A 15,298-nucleotide genomic window follows, 5' to 3' on the forward strand; every position below is an offset into this window, starting at 1 on the left:
TTCAAGAAACCAATTTGAAATGATTCGAGCTTTGTGACATGGTGCATTATCCTGCTGGAAGTAGCCATCAGAGGATGGGTACATGGTGGTCATGAAGGGATGGACATGGTCAGAAACAATGCTCAGGTAGCCCGTGGCATTTAAACGATGCCCAATTGGCACTAAGGGGCCTAAAGTGTGCCAAGAAAACATCCCCCACACCATTACACCACCACCACCAGCCTGCACAGTGGTAACAAGGCATGATGGATCCATGTTCTCATTCTGTTTACGCCAAATTCTGACTCATCAGATCAGGCAACATTTTTCCAGTCTTCAACTGTCCAATTTTGGTGAGCTCGTGCAAATTGTAGCCTCTTTTTCCTATTTGTAGTGGAGATGAGTGTAACCCGGTGGGGTCTTCTGCTGTTGTAGCCCATCCACCTCAAGGTTGTGCGTGTTGTGGCTTCACAAATGCTTTGCCGCATACATCGGTTGTAACGAGTGGTTATTTCAGTCAAAGTTGCTCTTCTATCAGCTTGAATCAGTCGGCCCATTCTCCTCTGACCTCTAGCATCAACAAGGCATTTTCGCCCACAGGACTGCCGCATACTGGATGTTTTTCCCTTTTCGCACTATTCTTTGTAAACCCTAGAAATGGTTGTGCGTGAAAATCCCAGTAACTGGGCAGATTGTGAAATACTCAGACCGGCCCGTCTGGCACCAACAACCATACCACGCTCAAAATTGCTTAAATCGCCTTTCTTTCCCATTCTGACATTAAGTTTGGAGTTCAGGAGATTGTCTTGACCAGGACCACACCCCTAAATTCATTGAAGCAACTGCCATGTGATTGGTTGATTAGATAATTGCATTAATGAGAAATTGAACAGGTGTTCCTAATAATCCTTTAGGTGAGTGTATTGTAAGCAGTGCAATGTGGCAATGCATGCAGTTGGCTGCTTTGAGCGATATCATACTTTGCAGGACTTTGCTGTGTAACATGTATGTGATATGTATGTGAAATCATATAGTATGCAGGCTCATACAACATGCAAGACAGTAACATTTATCAAATATAAATATTTTTTGTTGATTTGATATATTAATCAATTGCTTTGTTTTTTTTTGTTTTTTTTTTCTTTTAAATATTGTTTTTGTAAAAATATTCAGCCCTGGGAGAAAAGAAACAAACATTTGCCCTGAAAGAGTTAATTAAGGAGTTAAATAGGAATGATGTTAAAAGAGACACTTATCTTTATGGTTTTGCCTTTTCTAATTGCTAAAATTACATTCCAAAACCTTGGCCTACATCTGGAATTCATTTTTTCCCCTACATTTCCAAGTCTTTAGTGTCAAGTTTTAAATTTGTTAAAAGAATCTCCTCACTCCACCCACAGTTCTTGTCTTCATCAAATCAAGACCTAAACAGTGTTTTTCTACCAACAGATATCTAGTTTGTGTGCAGAGGAGGCTGCTGCTCAGGAGCAAACTGGACAAGTTGAAGAATGTTTGAAAGCAAACTTACTCAAGATTAAAAATGAACAGTGCAAGAAGGTGGTATATGTTTTCCACAGTTACATGAATTCTAGATTTAGTACGTGGTAGTCAGTAAGGTGCATTAACTGTTTCTCCAGCTAAAATAACTCCATATATTTTAAGATCTTCGTAGTATTTCAGTTGGCTGCTTCCAGCTTATAATGGAAATACTCAATATCTTGATATTTACTTACCTTCAATCACATCACTTTATCATTTACTTGAAAATGTTTTCTTTGTCAGTTTCAAGGAGGAAAAACAATGTCAGGGACAATAAAAGTCTGCTTATATACTGTAATGTGCTCAGTAATCCATACAGTTAAGTTATTTTTATTATATTTTACTTTTCACAGGAAGTGCTTAACATGTTGAAAGAAAGCAAGGCAGACATTTTTGTGGATCCAGTCTTGCATACTGCATGTGCGCTGGATCTTAAACATCAGTGTGCAGCAATCCTTCCAGGAAAAGGAAGACGTAAGTTGTTTTACACATTCCATTTTTTTACAATGATACAGTGCATCCGGAAAGTATTCACAGTGCATTACTTTTTCCACATTTTGTTATGTTACAGCCTTATTCCAAAATGGATTAAATTAATTTTTTTCCCTCAGAATTCTACACACAACACCCCATAATGACAACATGAAAAAAGTTTACTTGAGGTTTTTTCAAATGTATTAAAAATTTTAAAACTGAGAAATCACATGTACATAAGTATTCACAGCCTTTGCTCAATATTTTGTTGATGCACCTTTGGCAGCAATTACACCCTCAAGTCTTTTGGAATATAATACCACAAGCTTGGCCTTGGCCAGTTTCGCCCATTCCTCTTTGCAGCACCTCTCAAGCTCCATTAGGCTGGATGGGAAGCGTCTGTGCACAGCCATTTTAAGATCTCTCCAGAGATGTTCAATCGGATTCAAGTCTGGGCTGTGGCTGGGCCACTCAAGGACATTCACAGAGTTGTCCTGAATCCATTTCTTTGATATCTTGGCTGTGTGCTTAGGGTCGTTGTCCTGCTGAAAGATGAACCGCCACCCCAGTCTGAGGTCAAGAGCGTTCTGGAGCAGGTTTTTATCCAGGATGTCTCTGTACATTGCTGCGGTACATCTTTCCCATTATCCTGACTAGTCTCCCAGTTCGTGCCACTGAAAAACATCCCCACAGCATGATGCTGCCACCACCATGCTTCACTGTGGGGATGGTATTGGCCTGGTGATGAGCGGTGCCTGGTTTCCTCCAAAAGTGACGCCTGGCATTCCCACCAAAGAGTTCAATCTTTGTCTCATCAGACCAGAGAATTTTGTTTCTCTTGGTCTGAGAGTCCTTCAGGTGCCTTTTGGCAAACTCCAGACGGGCTGCCATGTGCCTTTTACTAAGGAGTGGCTTCCGTCTGGCCACTCTACCATACAGGCCTGATTGGTGGATTGCTGCAGAGATGGTTGTCCTTCTGGAAGGTTCTCCTCTCTCCACAGAGAACCTCTGGAGTTCTGACAGAGTGACCATCGGGTTCTTGGTGTCCTGCCTGACTATTGCCCTTCTCCCCCCAATCGCTCAGTTTAGATGGCCGGCCAGCTCTAGGAAGAGTCCTGGTGGTTTTGAACTTCTTCCACTTACGGATGATGGAGGCCACTGTGCTCATTGGGACCTTCAAAGCAGCAGAAATTTGTCTGTAACCTTCCCCAGATTTGTGCCTCGAGACAATCCTGTCTCAGAGGTCTACAGACAATTCCTTTGACTTCATGCTTGGTTTGTGCTCTGACATGAACTGTCAACTGTGGGACCTTATATAGACAGGTGTGTGCCTTTCCAAATCATGTCCAATTAACTGAATTTACCACAGGTGGACTCAAATTAAACTGCAGAAACATCTCAAGGATGATCAGGGGAAACAGGATGCACCTGGGCTCAATTTGGAGCTTCATAGCAAAGGCTGTGAATACTTATGTACGTGTGCTTTCTTAATTTTTTTATTTTTAATAAATTTGCAAAAACCTCAAGTAAACTTTTTTCACATTGTCATTATGGGGTGTTGTGTGTAGAATTCTGAGGAAAAAAATGAATTTAATCCTATTTGGAATAAGGCTGTAACATAACAAAACGTGGAAAAAGTGATGCGCTGTGAATACTTTCCGGATGCACTGTAAAATTATTTAACACTAGAACCACCATATTCTTTTTTCAGTAGTAAAATTGTCAAAGCTACACAAAGTGGCATTTGAATTATTTCATTCTCCATAATGATATATCAGCTCAGCATCCTGATAACTCATCCCTACTGCCCTTCCCCCAAAAACCATAGGTAGCCCTCATACCACATATTTTTTTGCATATGTTGTAAAGGCAACGGCAGGCTTTTTCTCCCTGAACGGCAGCCACACCAGCAAGCTAAGGAACGTTAGACCTGACAAGCCGTACTTCTTCCAAATAAACTTCCTCATTCAGCAATCAAAGATAAGCCAAAAGATAAATAATATGTAAAGTAAAAAAGTGGCTATATATTAATAAAAAAACAAATGAAACAAACTCCAAATAATATATACAGGTAAAATTCCGTTACAACAAATATCTTTAGAACGAAATTTTCATCACAACAAAGTTTTTTTATGGTCCCAACAGTTTTCCCATATGGCATGAGTCGTCATACAGTCAGCAGATACTTTCATTACAACGAAGTGCCCAAAAGACCTTGAAATGCCTGAATGAATCATCCACAGAGCAGTTAGGTCTGTGGTCGCAGGTCAGATCTGGACAACGATCCCCAAACAGAAACACGCTTTTTTCTTTCTTCGCACTTTCCTTGTACTGTGTTTTTGTTTTCAGTGGGTTTCAGTGATACCTTTTGCTTATTACTCGTCAACATTTGAAACCCATCCATTGGAATTTAACTCATTGTCACCCTCCTATAGAAACAGCAGACACGAGAAAACGATAACAGTACATATTAGAAAAAACTAAATTTTTGTAGATGTTGCCAGTGAATTTGGAATTTCGCCATTGACACTGTCAAGTTTCTTCAAAGACCAAGCAAAAAAAGAAGAAAAATCTCTGGTTGCAAACGTATGCGAACTGATGCATTTTAAGACATCAAAAAAGCAGTTTTTATGTAGTTCAATGATGATTATTCAAGAAACATTCCTAATAATGCAAGACTCGTTCAAGAAAATGTGAGGTTTCTAAACTCTCTTGGGACCTCCCCCAACTGGACAACACGCGAAGAGCATCCCGACGTGCGATCACCTTGTCTGTGGAAGACTGTTTATCCATTGCCGGAGCAACAGCAAGCTCACACCTCTGCTGCGGCTCTTTACCGAAGCAAACAGAAAAGATATCGATGGGTGATGCAAGGAATATTGTAAATGCAGGGAACAGTATTACTTGGCCTCTAACCTGGCCACAACCCTGCCTGACTGCTGTGAGTTGCAGATCACGTTACAATATATAACCCTGCTATTCCTGTTTCAAGCTGAATAATACTGATTTTGCTAAAATATTAAGACTAAGCCTCGTGTTTTGGGGTGCAAGACAGGGAGTTATAGCGTGACCCCAATCTTTTATGATTTGCTTCTGTGGCGCTTCACTGCAGCGCTTGAGCCTGCTGTTGCCCTACCCCAGCAACGGACAAACAGTCTTCCACAGACACGGCAATCGCGCTTTGGGACGCACTTCAGTGTATTTTTCCCGTTAGGTGGGGAGTTGGGGGATCCCAAAAGAGTTCAAAAACCTCACAATATGAATAAGAAGAAAAGGATGATTCGGCTTCTGATTGATAACTGTGCTGCCCACAACATGCTTCCACATTTAAATAATGTTCGTGTTGAATTCCTCCCAGCCAATTGCACGGCAGTGCTTCAGCCATTGGATTTGGGCATCATTCGCACCCTGAAAGCGTATTATTGCAAAGAAATGCTTAGAAAAATTTTCGTCAGCATAACTTGTAGACAGGAAGAGATTAAAATTAACATGAAATAAACTATTGAGCGGCACGGTGGCGCAGTGGTAGTGCTGCTGCCTCGCAGTTAGGAGATCTGGGTTTGCTTCCCTGGTCCTCCCTGCGTGTCTGTGTGGGTTTCCCCCGAGCACTCTGGTTTCATTCCACAGTCCAAAGACATGCAGGCTAGGTGGATTGGCGATTCTAAATTGGCCCTAGTGTGTGCTTGGTGCGTGGGTGTGTTTGTGTGTGTCCTGCGGTGGGTTGGCACCCTGCCCGGGATTGGTTCCTGCCTTGTGCCCTGTGTTGGCTGGGATTGGCTCCAGCAGACCCCCGTGACCGTGTGTTCGGATTCAGTGGATTGGATAATGGATGGATGGATGGAAACTATTGAAATGATTGCAGACACCTGGACGCAAGTTAAAGAAAGCACTATAGTGACAAACAAATTTTCATTACAGCAAATATTTTTTAGGTCCTGGCAGTTTGTTGTAACGGAATTTTACCCGTGTATCGCACCCCAACCAACCCCAACATAACACTCGACCCCAAAAATAACCGGAGGAATGTAATAATAAAAAGGTGAAGCAAAAAAACGAATACACGACACAAACCTTCCCTTGACCCCACACTGAACATGAAATCAATAAGAAACGCGGAAAACACGAAACGCACATAAAAGTCCAGGGGATTAAAAAGAACATGAATAATGTTTGTGAACCTTGTTCAGCTTGAAAAGTGTCCTATGGCAATTGTATACGGATGAAAATGATGGCTTACTTCTCTCCCCAAATAACAAGAAGCACTTTCATCATGCTTATCCTCGGTGTGTCGGCGTAGTCCAGAACCCCAGGGTTTTGTGTTGCAAAGGTGAAGTTGTCAGGCGTTTTAAAAGTGACAAGCAGAAAAAGGTGTAAGTGATCTGGATCGGTGCCTTCTCCTGGCTAGGTATAGTAATACGGGATTTTTGTATTTTTTTTTATTTTTATTTTTGTTCTCCTGTTTAAATAGTGAATGACCTGGATGCAGGTGATGGTATTGAGAGGACAAATTACCTTGAGGGTCCACGGTTCCACAGTCTTACCCTTTCCCCTTTGTTTCCAGGGGACTATATTTACATAGACACTCAGACCATGTAAACAGGACAATGCTACAAAAGACATCACTCAGCACAAAATACATTTATGACAACATTAATCATGTAGCATCATTACAGTGTTTTTACTTTGAGTTAAAATTTGTTTTAAATTAAAAAAAAAAAAAACTTTGCAGAGGAGAAAAACATCAGTTTTTATTAGAAAAAATCCAAAACAACAGATCTCAATGCATTATTGGGTGCATAAAATACCAAATTAAGTAGGAACGTTTTTTGATTATTTTTTTTTGTAGTGGTTTTAAAAATACAGCCATACTTGTATTGGTGTATTTAAGTATTTGTAAATGACAAGTGGTATGTACACTTATTACAAAACAGTCTAGATCAGCAGTCACAATAGATTCTTGGCATCTTCACAATAATACTACTAGTATGTAGTGCAAATGCAAGAATAAACAGCCACTTTTTGTTCGTGTGCACATCTGTAGTCATGTCATCACATATGTATCTGATTTAATATGTGCATTTGTGATTCAATTTGTGCACCAGACTGCATTTGAATATAGCTGTTCTCAAATAATTTTTCCCCCTCCTAAAAAGCACCTCATTTACAACTAAGTGCTATGCTGCATCAGTCCTTCACAAAGAAAGCTAACCTTTTACTGTCACATTTGCATACATTGTTGTGTCTCTGAAAATGCTGAGAGTGAACTGCCTTCCAGGATTGTTCTAATCAATCACAGTGGTAGCAATAGCAACATGAGAGAGGCAGGCAGTGGTGTAGTGGTTAAGGTTTTGGACTTCATCATGAGGTTGTGGGTTCAAATCCCGATGCTGACACAGTTGTATCTCAGATATTGTAAGTTCCTGTGGATAAAGGTGTTAGCCTTAATAAGTAAATGTAAATTTTTTTAATTTTTTTGAAAAAAAAATACATCAATCACATTTTGTAAGTAGAATTTGGTGCTCGGCATTTTTGAAAATTTCTAAGAAAATAAAACATTTAATTTAAGATCAATACCAATTGACATTGGTCATGGTGTTTCTAGTGTTAATGTATAGACATTTTTAAGAGATACATATATGTATTACTGTTAATTTTTTTCCTTTTTAATATGTGTGTATATGCTTTTCACGACGCAGTCTACTGTTTATAAGTCATATTTTATAAAATATACCAATAAGTCAGAATTTAGAAACAGTGCAGAAAGTAAACCATACATTTAATCCTGCCATAATTTCCAAGAAAGTAAACATGCACTTGTTTTATTTGAGTTTATCATTAGATGGGCAACCTTTTAAATTTTATAGTGCACCCATTCTCAAATTATCATTCCGAACCATGTTCTTTTTTTAATTGGACCCCTACATTAATTAAGCAAGCTGTTTCTTTTTTTCTTCTTTTTTTCTTTTTTTTTTTTTTTAAAAATCAGTCCAGAAATTATAGACTAATTATGCTAAATGTTTACTGAACAAAGTAGGAATTTAGTTGCATATGAATTATTTTTTCTTTCAGCATTTTGTTGTTCTTAATATTCTGGTTATTCATGCCAATAATTACTCATAAGTGCACACAAGTGGATAATACAAAATATCCTCCTTTAAGGTGCCAGTTTCATTTGCCCAGGTCTCTGCTATGCTGCTTGTTATTTGACAGTATTCAAATACAATTAAGGGGACAAAATCCACTAAAGAGGTGAATTAGAAAGAAAATGACAGAGTTTAAGAATCTAAAAGTCTGGGAAACAAATATTTCTTAATTTCTTATAAATATTAATTTCTCTTTAATGCATTTTTCTGAATGCAGAGTAAGACAATAAATATAAAGAATGGCTTGCAGCCTAATGTTCAGTATAGTTTGTTCTAGTGTTTAAGCTATGAATGTGATAATTGCAAAGTTTGAGTGATTACAGTGTGCATGTGTTGGGAGATCAAATGATTTGTAAGGGACTCAGTAATGCACAATTTCTTACTATCAAAAAATTTCAGATGTGCATAACCTTTTTGAAAGAAGGCCAGTAATACTCATACACATAATTATAGATAGGATGCATTTTAGTGATCTTAAGTCCACTGTCTTTGTTGCAAATTTATTTTTCAGAAAGGTATACATAGAATTTTATTACACAGTGTTTTGTTTTTAAATTTTGTTTTTGTAAACTAGACCAGTTATATGTCTTGTACACTCCCTGTTTTTCCAAGATGAAAGTTATAGACTAATTTAGCAATGTAATATTTTCAATGGGCAATACAGTGATAGCAGTTTTTCTTCACTGTAAGGAAACCAGAGTTTGTGCCCTATGTCCTCTCTGCCTGGAGTTTGTTTGTTCTACTCGTTTCTGCTTGAGTTTCCTCTGGGTGTTCCAATTTCTTAACACTTCAAAGGCATGCAGTTATTGGACTGGCAACACTAAATTGGCCCTAGTATGTATGTGGTGTGTTTGTGCACTTTTAGCCATCCTGTAATGGACTGATGCCCTGTCCAGGGATTATTCCTACCTTGCGTACTGTGCTTGTTGAGATGGGTTCCAGTCCCCCAAAGCCCTGCTCAGGATTACGCAGTGTTAGAAAATAGTATGGTTCAGTTTCAATTTTCTCTAGTCCTTTTGATCTTTAATTCTGCTCTGAAATGTTTAAACATATCCTTAAACAATCATTTAAGTTTCTTAAGTAATTTCCTAAAATTTTACTTAAGCAAATACTTCTTCCTTCAGAGATGTCTTGTCTAATGGAAGCACTAGAAGATAAACGGGTTCGTTTGCAACCAGAGTGCAAGAAGAGATTACAGGACCGCATTGAGATGTGGAGCTATGCAGCCAGGGTAATGTATTTATGTGCAATAATAGCTGATTGTGGGTGAACATTTATTTTTACTTCTGTTGATGTAAGCCAGTTTCAGAGTTTGTTTTCATTTCTGACATTCCTGTTTAGACACAGCAGCTAAGTGTACAGCATCTGTATTCAACTTTATATGGCTTTTCAATTAATTATATTAAAATTTTTGAGCAGAAAAAAAACTTTTTTTTTTTTAAACTCATAAATTGCTTTAGGATATCATGGTGTGGTATATGACGACAGTGCTGCAGAGAACAGTTAAGAGGCCGAGGAGAGACCATGTTAAAAGCATAAATTGTTGCAGGATGGGCATAATACTAAAAAAAAAATACAGTGGAACCTGGGGTTACGACCGTAGTTCACTCCAAAACTCTGTTCGTAACCTGATTTGGTCATAACCCGAAGTGATTTCCCCCCATAGGATTTATTATATGTAAATACAATTAATCCGTTCCAGACCATATGAACTGTATGTAAATATATGTTTTTAAAGATTAAGCACAAAAATATTTAATACCATAGAATGCACAGCGTAATAGTAAACTAAATATAAAAACATTGAATAACACTGAGAAAACCTTGAACAGAGAAAAGTAACATTGCAAGAATTCACACTATTGCCTTACGAACTGTTCGCAGTAAACATTTTTTTAATGAGTTTTAAGCACAGGGAAAAACATGAACATTTAAAAAATCCATAAGTTAATAAACAACCAAGAAAAGTAATATTGCAACAATGCACACTATGAACCTATCGCAGTAAACAGAAGTGAAGGTTAAAATCCAAAAGAATAAAGTCTTCATTAAATACACTCGAATTAGTCTCTTTAAAAACAAGCCCGGTGCATCCTTTAACTGCTTTCTCAGCCTTACGCGGTCAGCCTGCTCTCTCTCTCTCTCTCTCTCGCTCACTGCACAGGGAGAGACTGAACGCGTGCGGAAATCATCAGCACGTACGAACCAGAAGGGAAACTGGCTTGTTCGTCACCCGAGTGTGTGGTCGTGAACAGATGCAAAAGTTTGAACTTTTTGGTCGTAACCCGATTTGTACCAGGTCCGAGACATTCGTGACCCGATGTTCCACTGTACCTGCTTTTTCTAAAGGTACCCTTAACGTTTATAAAAAGTCTGTACCAATGTAGCAGCCACTTAGAATGTAATGTGCCAGAAGTAATCCAAGGTTTTCTAACAGTGTATGTTTGCCGAGCTAGGTAAAATGTTAAAATATTTTTGCACTATTGATTTTAAAACTGCACAAGGAAAATCATACTTGGGTAATCTTTTTTCTATTGTTGATGAAGGAAATAATCTGTGATGGGTGTTTCAAAGTTCAAGCAGATAGCAGGTATAACCTTGGCAAACAGTTTGTTAATGCCATTAAGATTTTTGCAAAGAATAAGTTTGGAAATGTACCAGTTATACAGAAGTGACCCAATGAAAACTGCCTATGGGAATATTCAGGGTAGATGTCTTTAGCACTAATAACAATGTAATTACTATGTTAAATGTCAGAAAGAGTTGCTCTCTTCTTTTATGTAATGTAGAGCTAATAAACAAATAAATAAAAATGTACATCTCAATGGTGAAATGTACTCCTGAATCTTAAATACTGTGGGTTCACAGTGTCTCCATGACCCATCAAGGCCAGAGGTAGTGGAAATCTTTTAGTTATCCTCTCCTTCTCTGCATTTATATGTTATTTCTTAGTAAGTTGTTACACCTTTTAATAACTCAAGTTTTTCTATAAATGTAGTACCGTGTAATTTCTGGTGTTCTGTTGGTCGTGTAAGTTGAATGTGGAAAACTCACACTATTGTTCCAAGAGATTATGATATGCTAACGGCCACATAAGAGAGTAACCACGGAGCACACTGCCTTTTTTTTCCCCCAATGTGGATGGGACAATGCACTTTTTTCAGCGCATGGTCCTAAACTCTCTCTCTCTTGTGCATATGTGACTACACAGTAAGACCCAAACTATTCTGAAGCATCGTTTGCACTGATTTGTGTTTTTTGTATCTCACACCCTCATACACCTTTATCGTAAGAGCATCCCTTATCTACGATGGAGCATCCGATAATGTGAAGCTGGTTTTAAATTAAAGGTCGTTGAAGTAGCGAAATAAATTGGTAACTGCACTGCTGCAACAAAATTTGATGCGTCTGAGAAACTGATGCAAGATTGAAGGAGGCAAGAAGATGTTAAAAAAAAAAAAAAATTTAGTGTTGCATTTTTGAACAGGCATATAAGTTGGGGTCTGATTTTATGATCGACTTTTCAGGTTTCAGGACCAGACTTATACTTGAGTATATAAGGTAGTTTTAGCATCATAAATGGGAGTAGCTATTTTTGGTTCCACATCCAAGGTTAAATGCCTTTCTCACAATTCTGTTGAAGTAGAGTCAACACAATTCAGAACCTATTTGATTGTGGAATTGGCATGGAAGTCTGCTCCAGCAAAAGGTTATGCTCTCCTATGGCAATTACCTGTGCTTTTTGTATTTTGCCACAGATCGGTTCAAGGTAGTAACAGAGTCCTGTTGCTCTGTGTTTGGGTATTTTTTATATTTTGTTTTTGTAATCGTATGTTTATTAAGTAACAACAACCAAGTGCAGATATAAATGACTGCCTGACTAAAACATTAATTTATTAAATTATATAAAATGAAAAAAAAATTAACACGCCCACTTACTGCCATACATGATAAACATGTATTGAAGTATAAACTGAAGTTAGAAAATGACTAGGGAGTTACAGACTTGGGAGGGATAGCATAACTGTGCCTCAGAGACTGAAATGTACAAGACCAGTATCAGTTAAAAAAGTATACACTTGGATAGAGATGCCTTTTTCTGACCATGCTGGAAAAAACGATGGGTTTCCCACCAATACACAAGGCAGGGTTTCAATAGCCAATATCATTGTAAGCACTGATCTAATGAATTATTTTATACCACTTACTCACCAGATAAATGATAATTTGGCCAACGTGTAATGAATGAGATATTAAGCTTTATTGGAGCAAATAGGAAAGTTATTTGAGACCTTAGCATGTGATTTTTATTGTCAGTGGAAAGTCAGGGGATAGAATTGTGGGATTGGGAGAACAAGTTCAGGTCGTAGAACAAATGTCCCATGATAGCACTCCATGTCTGGAAAAGATATTCCACCTCCAGTTCTTTCTGTAATTAGGATGGATACAGAAAATAATATTAGACCAGTATTTGATAGGAAGGGAATATGGCAATAGAGCACTGATATAGTTAAGATTAGAATTAATGGTTACTTTAAAAGTAGCCATTCTGTAACAAAATGTTAACTGGAGAGAGGACACATGAATGATGGATTCCTTAACACTAGAATTACCAGAGCCATTTACAAGACCAAAGATGCTGACGGAGAGGTACGAAGGGATTTAAGATGGGCCTGGTTTACGAGTTTTTTTGTTGGATTTGGTCATTTTAGTGTTAAAACCTTTATATATGTAAAAATAATTGGACCATGTTCTTTATTGTATTGATGAAAAATTTTAATAGAATCAGCCCCTGGAATGGGTGATGAGATGGTGCATTGATTGTAAAGGAGAGTTTAGCGGCAGAAGAGCAGATTTGTACCACTTGATTTTATAACCTTAAAGAGACTCGGAGAAAAAAAAATCACAGGGCATGAAAGAGGTTGTGTGGCAAATTACCTTAATAAAGTAAGATGTCATCAGCATAAAATAGTTCTTTTTGAACAAAACCATTAACTAAAACTGAATTTATGAATTTGTAGGTATGGAAGGTTATTACAAGAGGCTCCAGAGTATGGTTAACCAGCTGTGGTAATAGAGGCTGCCTCTTGGGCAAAAAGTAGAACTGCAGAATTGTTGTAGAAGAAGAATACAAGAACTTGACCTTGTGTTAGAACCAATCACCAAAACCATCATGTGTCATAAAAAATTCACTAAGGAAACGACGATAATTGCTGAGTCTTTACCCTGATCCAATGATCAGAGCTGACTTCATTGTATGATTTACAGTAATTTAGTAGAGTAGAGAGAATGATATGGCAGTGTCAAGTCCTTCCAGAAATGTTGAAATCTTCAGGTGATAATCTGCCTAGCCCTGGCAAGCAGCATGGATTCAGTGAACCTATAGACATCACGCTACTTAGATGTGCCTCATTGGTTTGTATTTTTGATTAATTCAGATGTTCCTCCACTAACATATTAGATTTTACTTTTTCATTTAACAGTGTACATTAACACTAGAATTACCAGAGCCTACGAAAAAACTCGTATTTCCGTCCCACCTTAAATCGCTTCTTAAATCCCATCACACACCTCCGCCAGCGTCCTTTGTCCTCGAAATGTGCTGTGATAAAGAGAAGCTAGAAGCAGCCTGCTATTCCATCCCCCCACCAATTTAGAACATGCACGAACTTCTCCCAGCTCATGCCTTGATTGAGTATCTGGGAGTGAAATAATAGATCGTTATTTGGAACACACGCATTTCATGTCTGTTCCGTTTCTACAGTAATCTGTGTAAACACATTGTTAAAACGAACGTTTTTATATTCTAGTAGTAGATGACAAAATGTAGACATAAACTATATAATGTATGAAGCCTGAAGTCCAAATATCAAAGAAACATTTTCACAAAAGGTACAAATATAACACAATAATTGCACTTTTATTAAAAAATAATAACTGCAGAAACAAAAAGCCGCCTTAACATGCGACATTGACACCCGTTTATTGTAACTGACTCCGTGGTGCAATAGAATCAGTTCCCGCCTGGGAATCAAAAGGTCGCGAGTTCGATCCTGCACCACTCTCTTTTGAGAAGTAAACTGCTCTTAGTCTTACTATTTTAGAATAAAAGCATACATTTGATTTCAGTCTGTAACAGCCGGTGCAATTTATGATCCTTGTTAAGGTTAGCTTTGTTTTTTTTTTATATATTCACTTTTCATTCTCTCAGTTGCGTTCAGAATCAATCCATACAACCCACCCCATCTGACACAGCTGTTTTCACATAAAGACGCGCTATAGCTCTGCAGTGTACCATAATGCATACTAACGCAACCCCCCAAAAAAGTTCTGACACACAAGCACTGGCGAAGCTGCCTTCTTCGTATCTCACCGTCACTTGATTTTCTTTTTATTCAATATGCATCGTGGTCATAAATTGCACCGGCTGTTACAGACTGAAATTAAATGTATGCTTTTATTCTAAAACAGTAAGACTAAGAGCAGTTTACTTCTCAAAAGAGAGTGGTGCAGGATCGAACTCGCGACCTTTTGATTCCCAGGCGGGAACAGATTCTATTGCACCACGGAGGCAGTTACAATAAATGGGTGTCAATGTCGCATGTTAAGGCGGCTTTTTGTTTCTGCAGTTATATTTTTGAATTAAAGCGCAATTATTGTGTTATATTTGTACCTTTTGTGAAAATGTTTCTTTGATATTTGGACTTCAGGCTTCATACATTATATAGTTTATGTCTATATTTTGTCATCTACTACTAGAATATAAAAAACGTTTGTGTTTTTACAATGTGTTTACACAGATTACTGTAGAAACGGAACAGACATGAAATGCGTGTGTTCCAAATAACAATCTATTATTTCCACTGTAAAACTCCACTTCACTCCCAGATACTCAATCAAGGCATGAGCTGAGAGAAGTTCGTGCACGTTCTAAATTGGTGGGGGGATGGACTAGCCGGCTGCTTCTAGCTTCTCTTTATCACAGCACATTTCGAGGACAAAGGACGCTGGCAGAGAGGTGTGAAGGGATTTAAGAAGCGATTTAAGGTGGGACGGAATTACGAGTTTTTTCGTAGGGTCTGGTAATTCTAGTGTTAAATGATAGTGTTTGGACATAGTTCTGTCACAGTACTGGTGTGTGTTTCAATTTATGAACTCTTTCA

At 38.1% G+C, this 15,298-nt stretch overlaps 1 protein-coding gene across 1 annotated transcript in view; it reads left to right on the top strand.

Moving 5' to 3' along the window:
• glg1a (golgi glycoprotein 1a) overlaps nucleotides 1-15,298 on the top strand; it is a 247,916-nt gene that overhangs the window by 228,266 nt on the left and 4,352 nt on the right. Inside the window, exons 22-24 of the mRNA XM_039762406.1 lie at nucleotides 1,429-1,536; nucleotides 1,872-1,992; nucleotides 9,260-9,366. Coding sequence (XP_039618340.1) covers nucleotides 1,429-1,536; nucleotides 1,872-1,992; nucleotides 9,260-9,366 — 336 coding nt within the window. The remainder of the gene's footprint in view (nucleotides 1-1,428; nucleotides 1,537-1,871; nucleotides 1,993-9,259; nucleotides 9,367-15,298) is intronic.

The sequence above is a fragment of the Polypterus senegalus genome, chromosome 9 (genome assembly GCF_016835505.1).
Source record: "Polypterus senegalus isolate Bchr_013 chromosome 9, ASM1683550v1, whole genome shotgun sequence".
In the NCBI taxonomy this organism is placed as follows: domain Eukaryota; kingdom Metazoa; phylum Chordata; class Cladistia; order Polypteriformes; family Polypteridae; genus Polypterus; species Polypterus senegalus.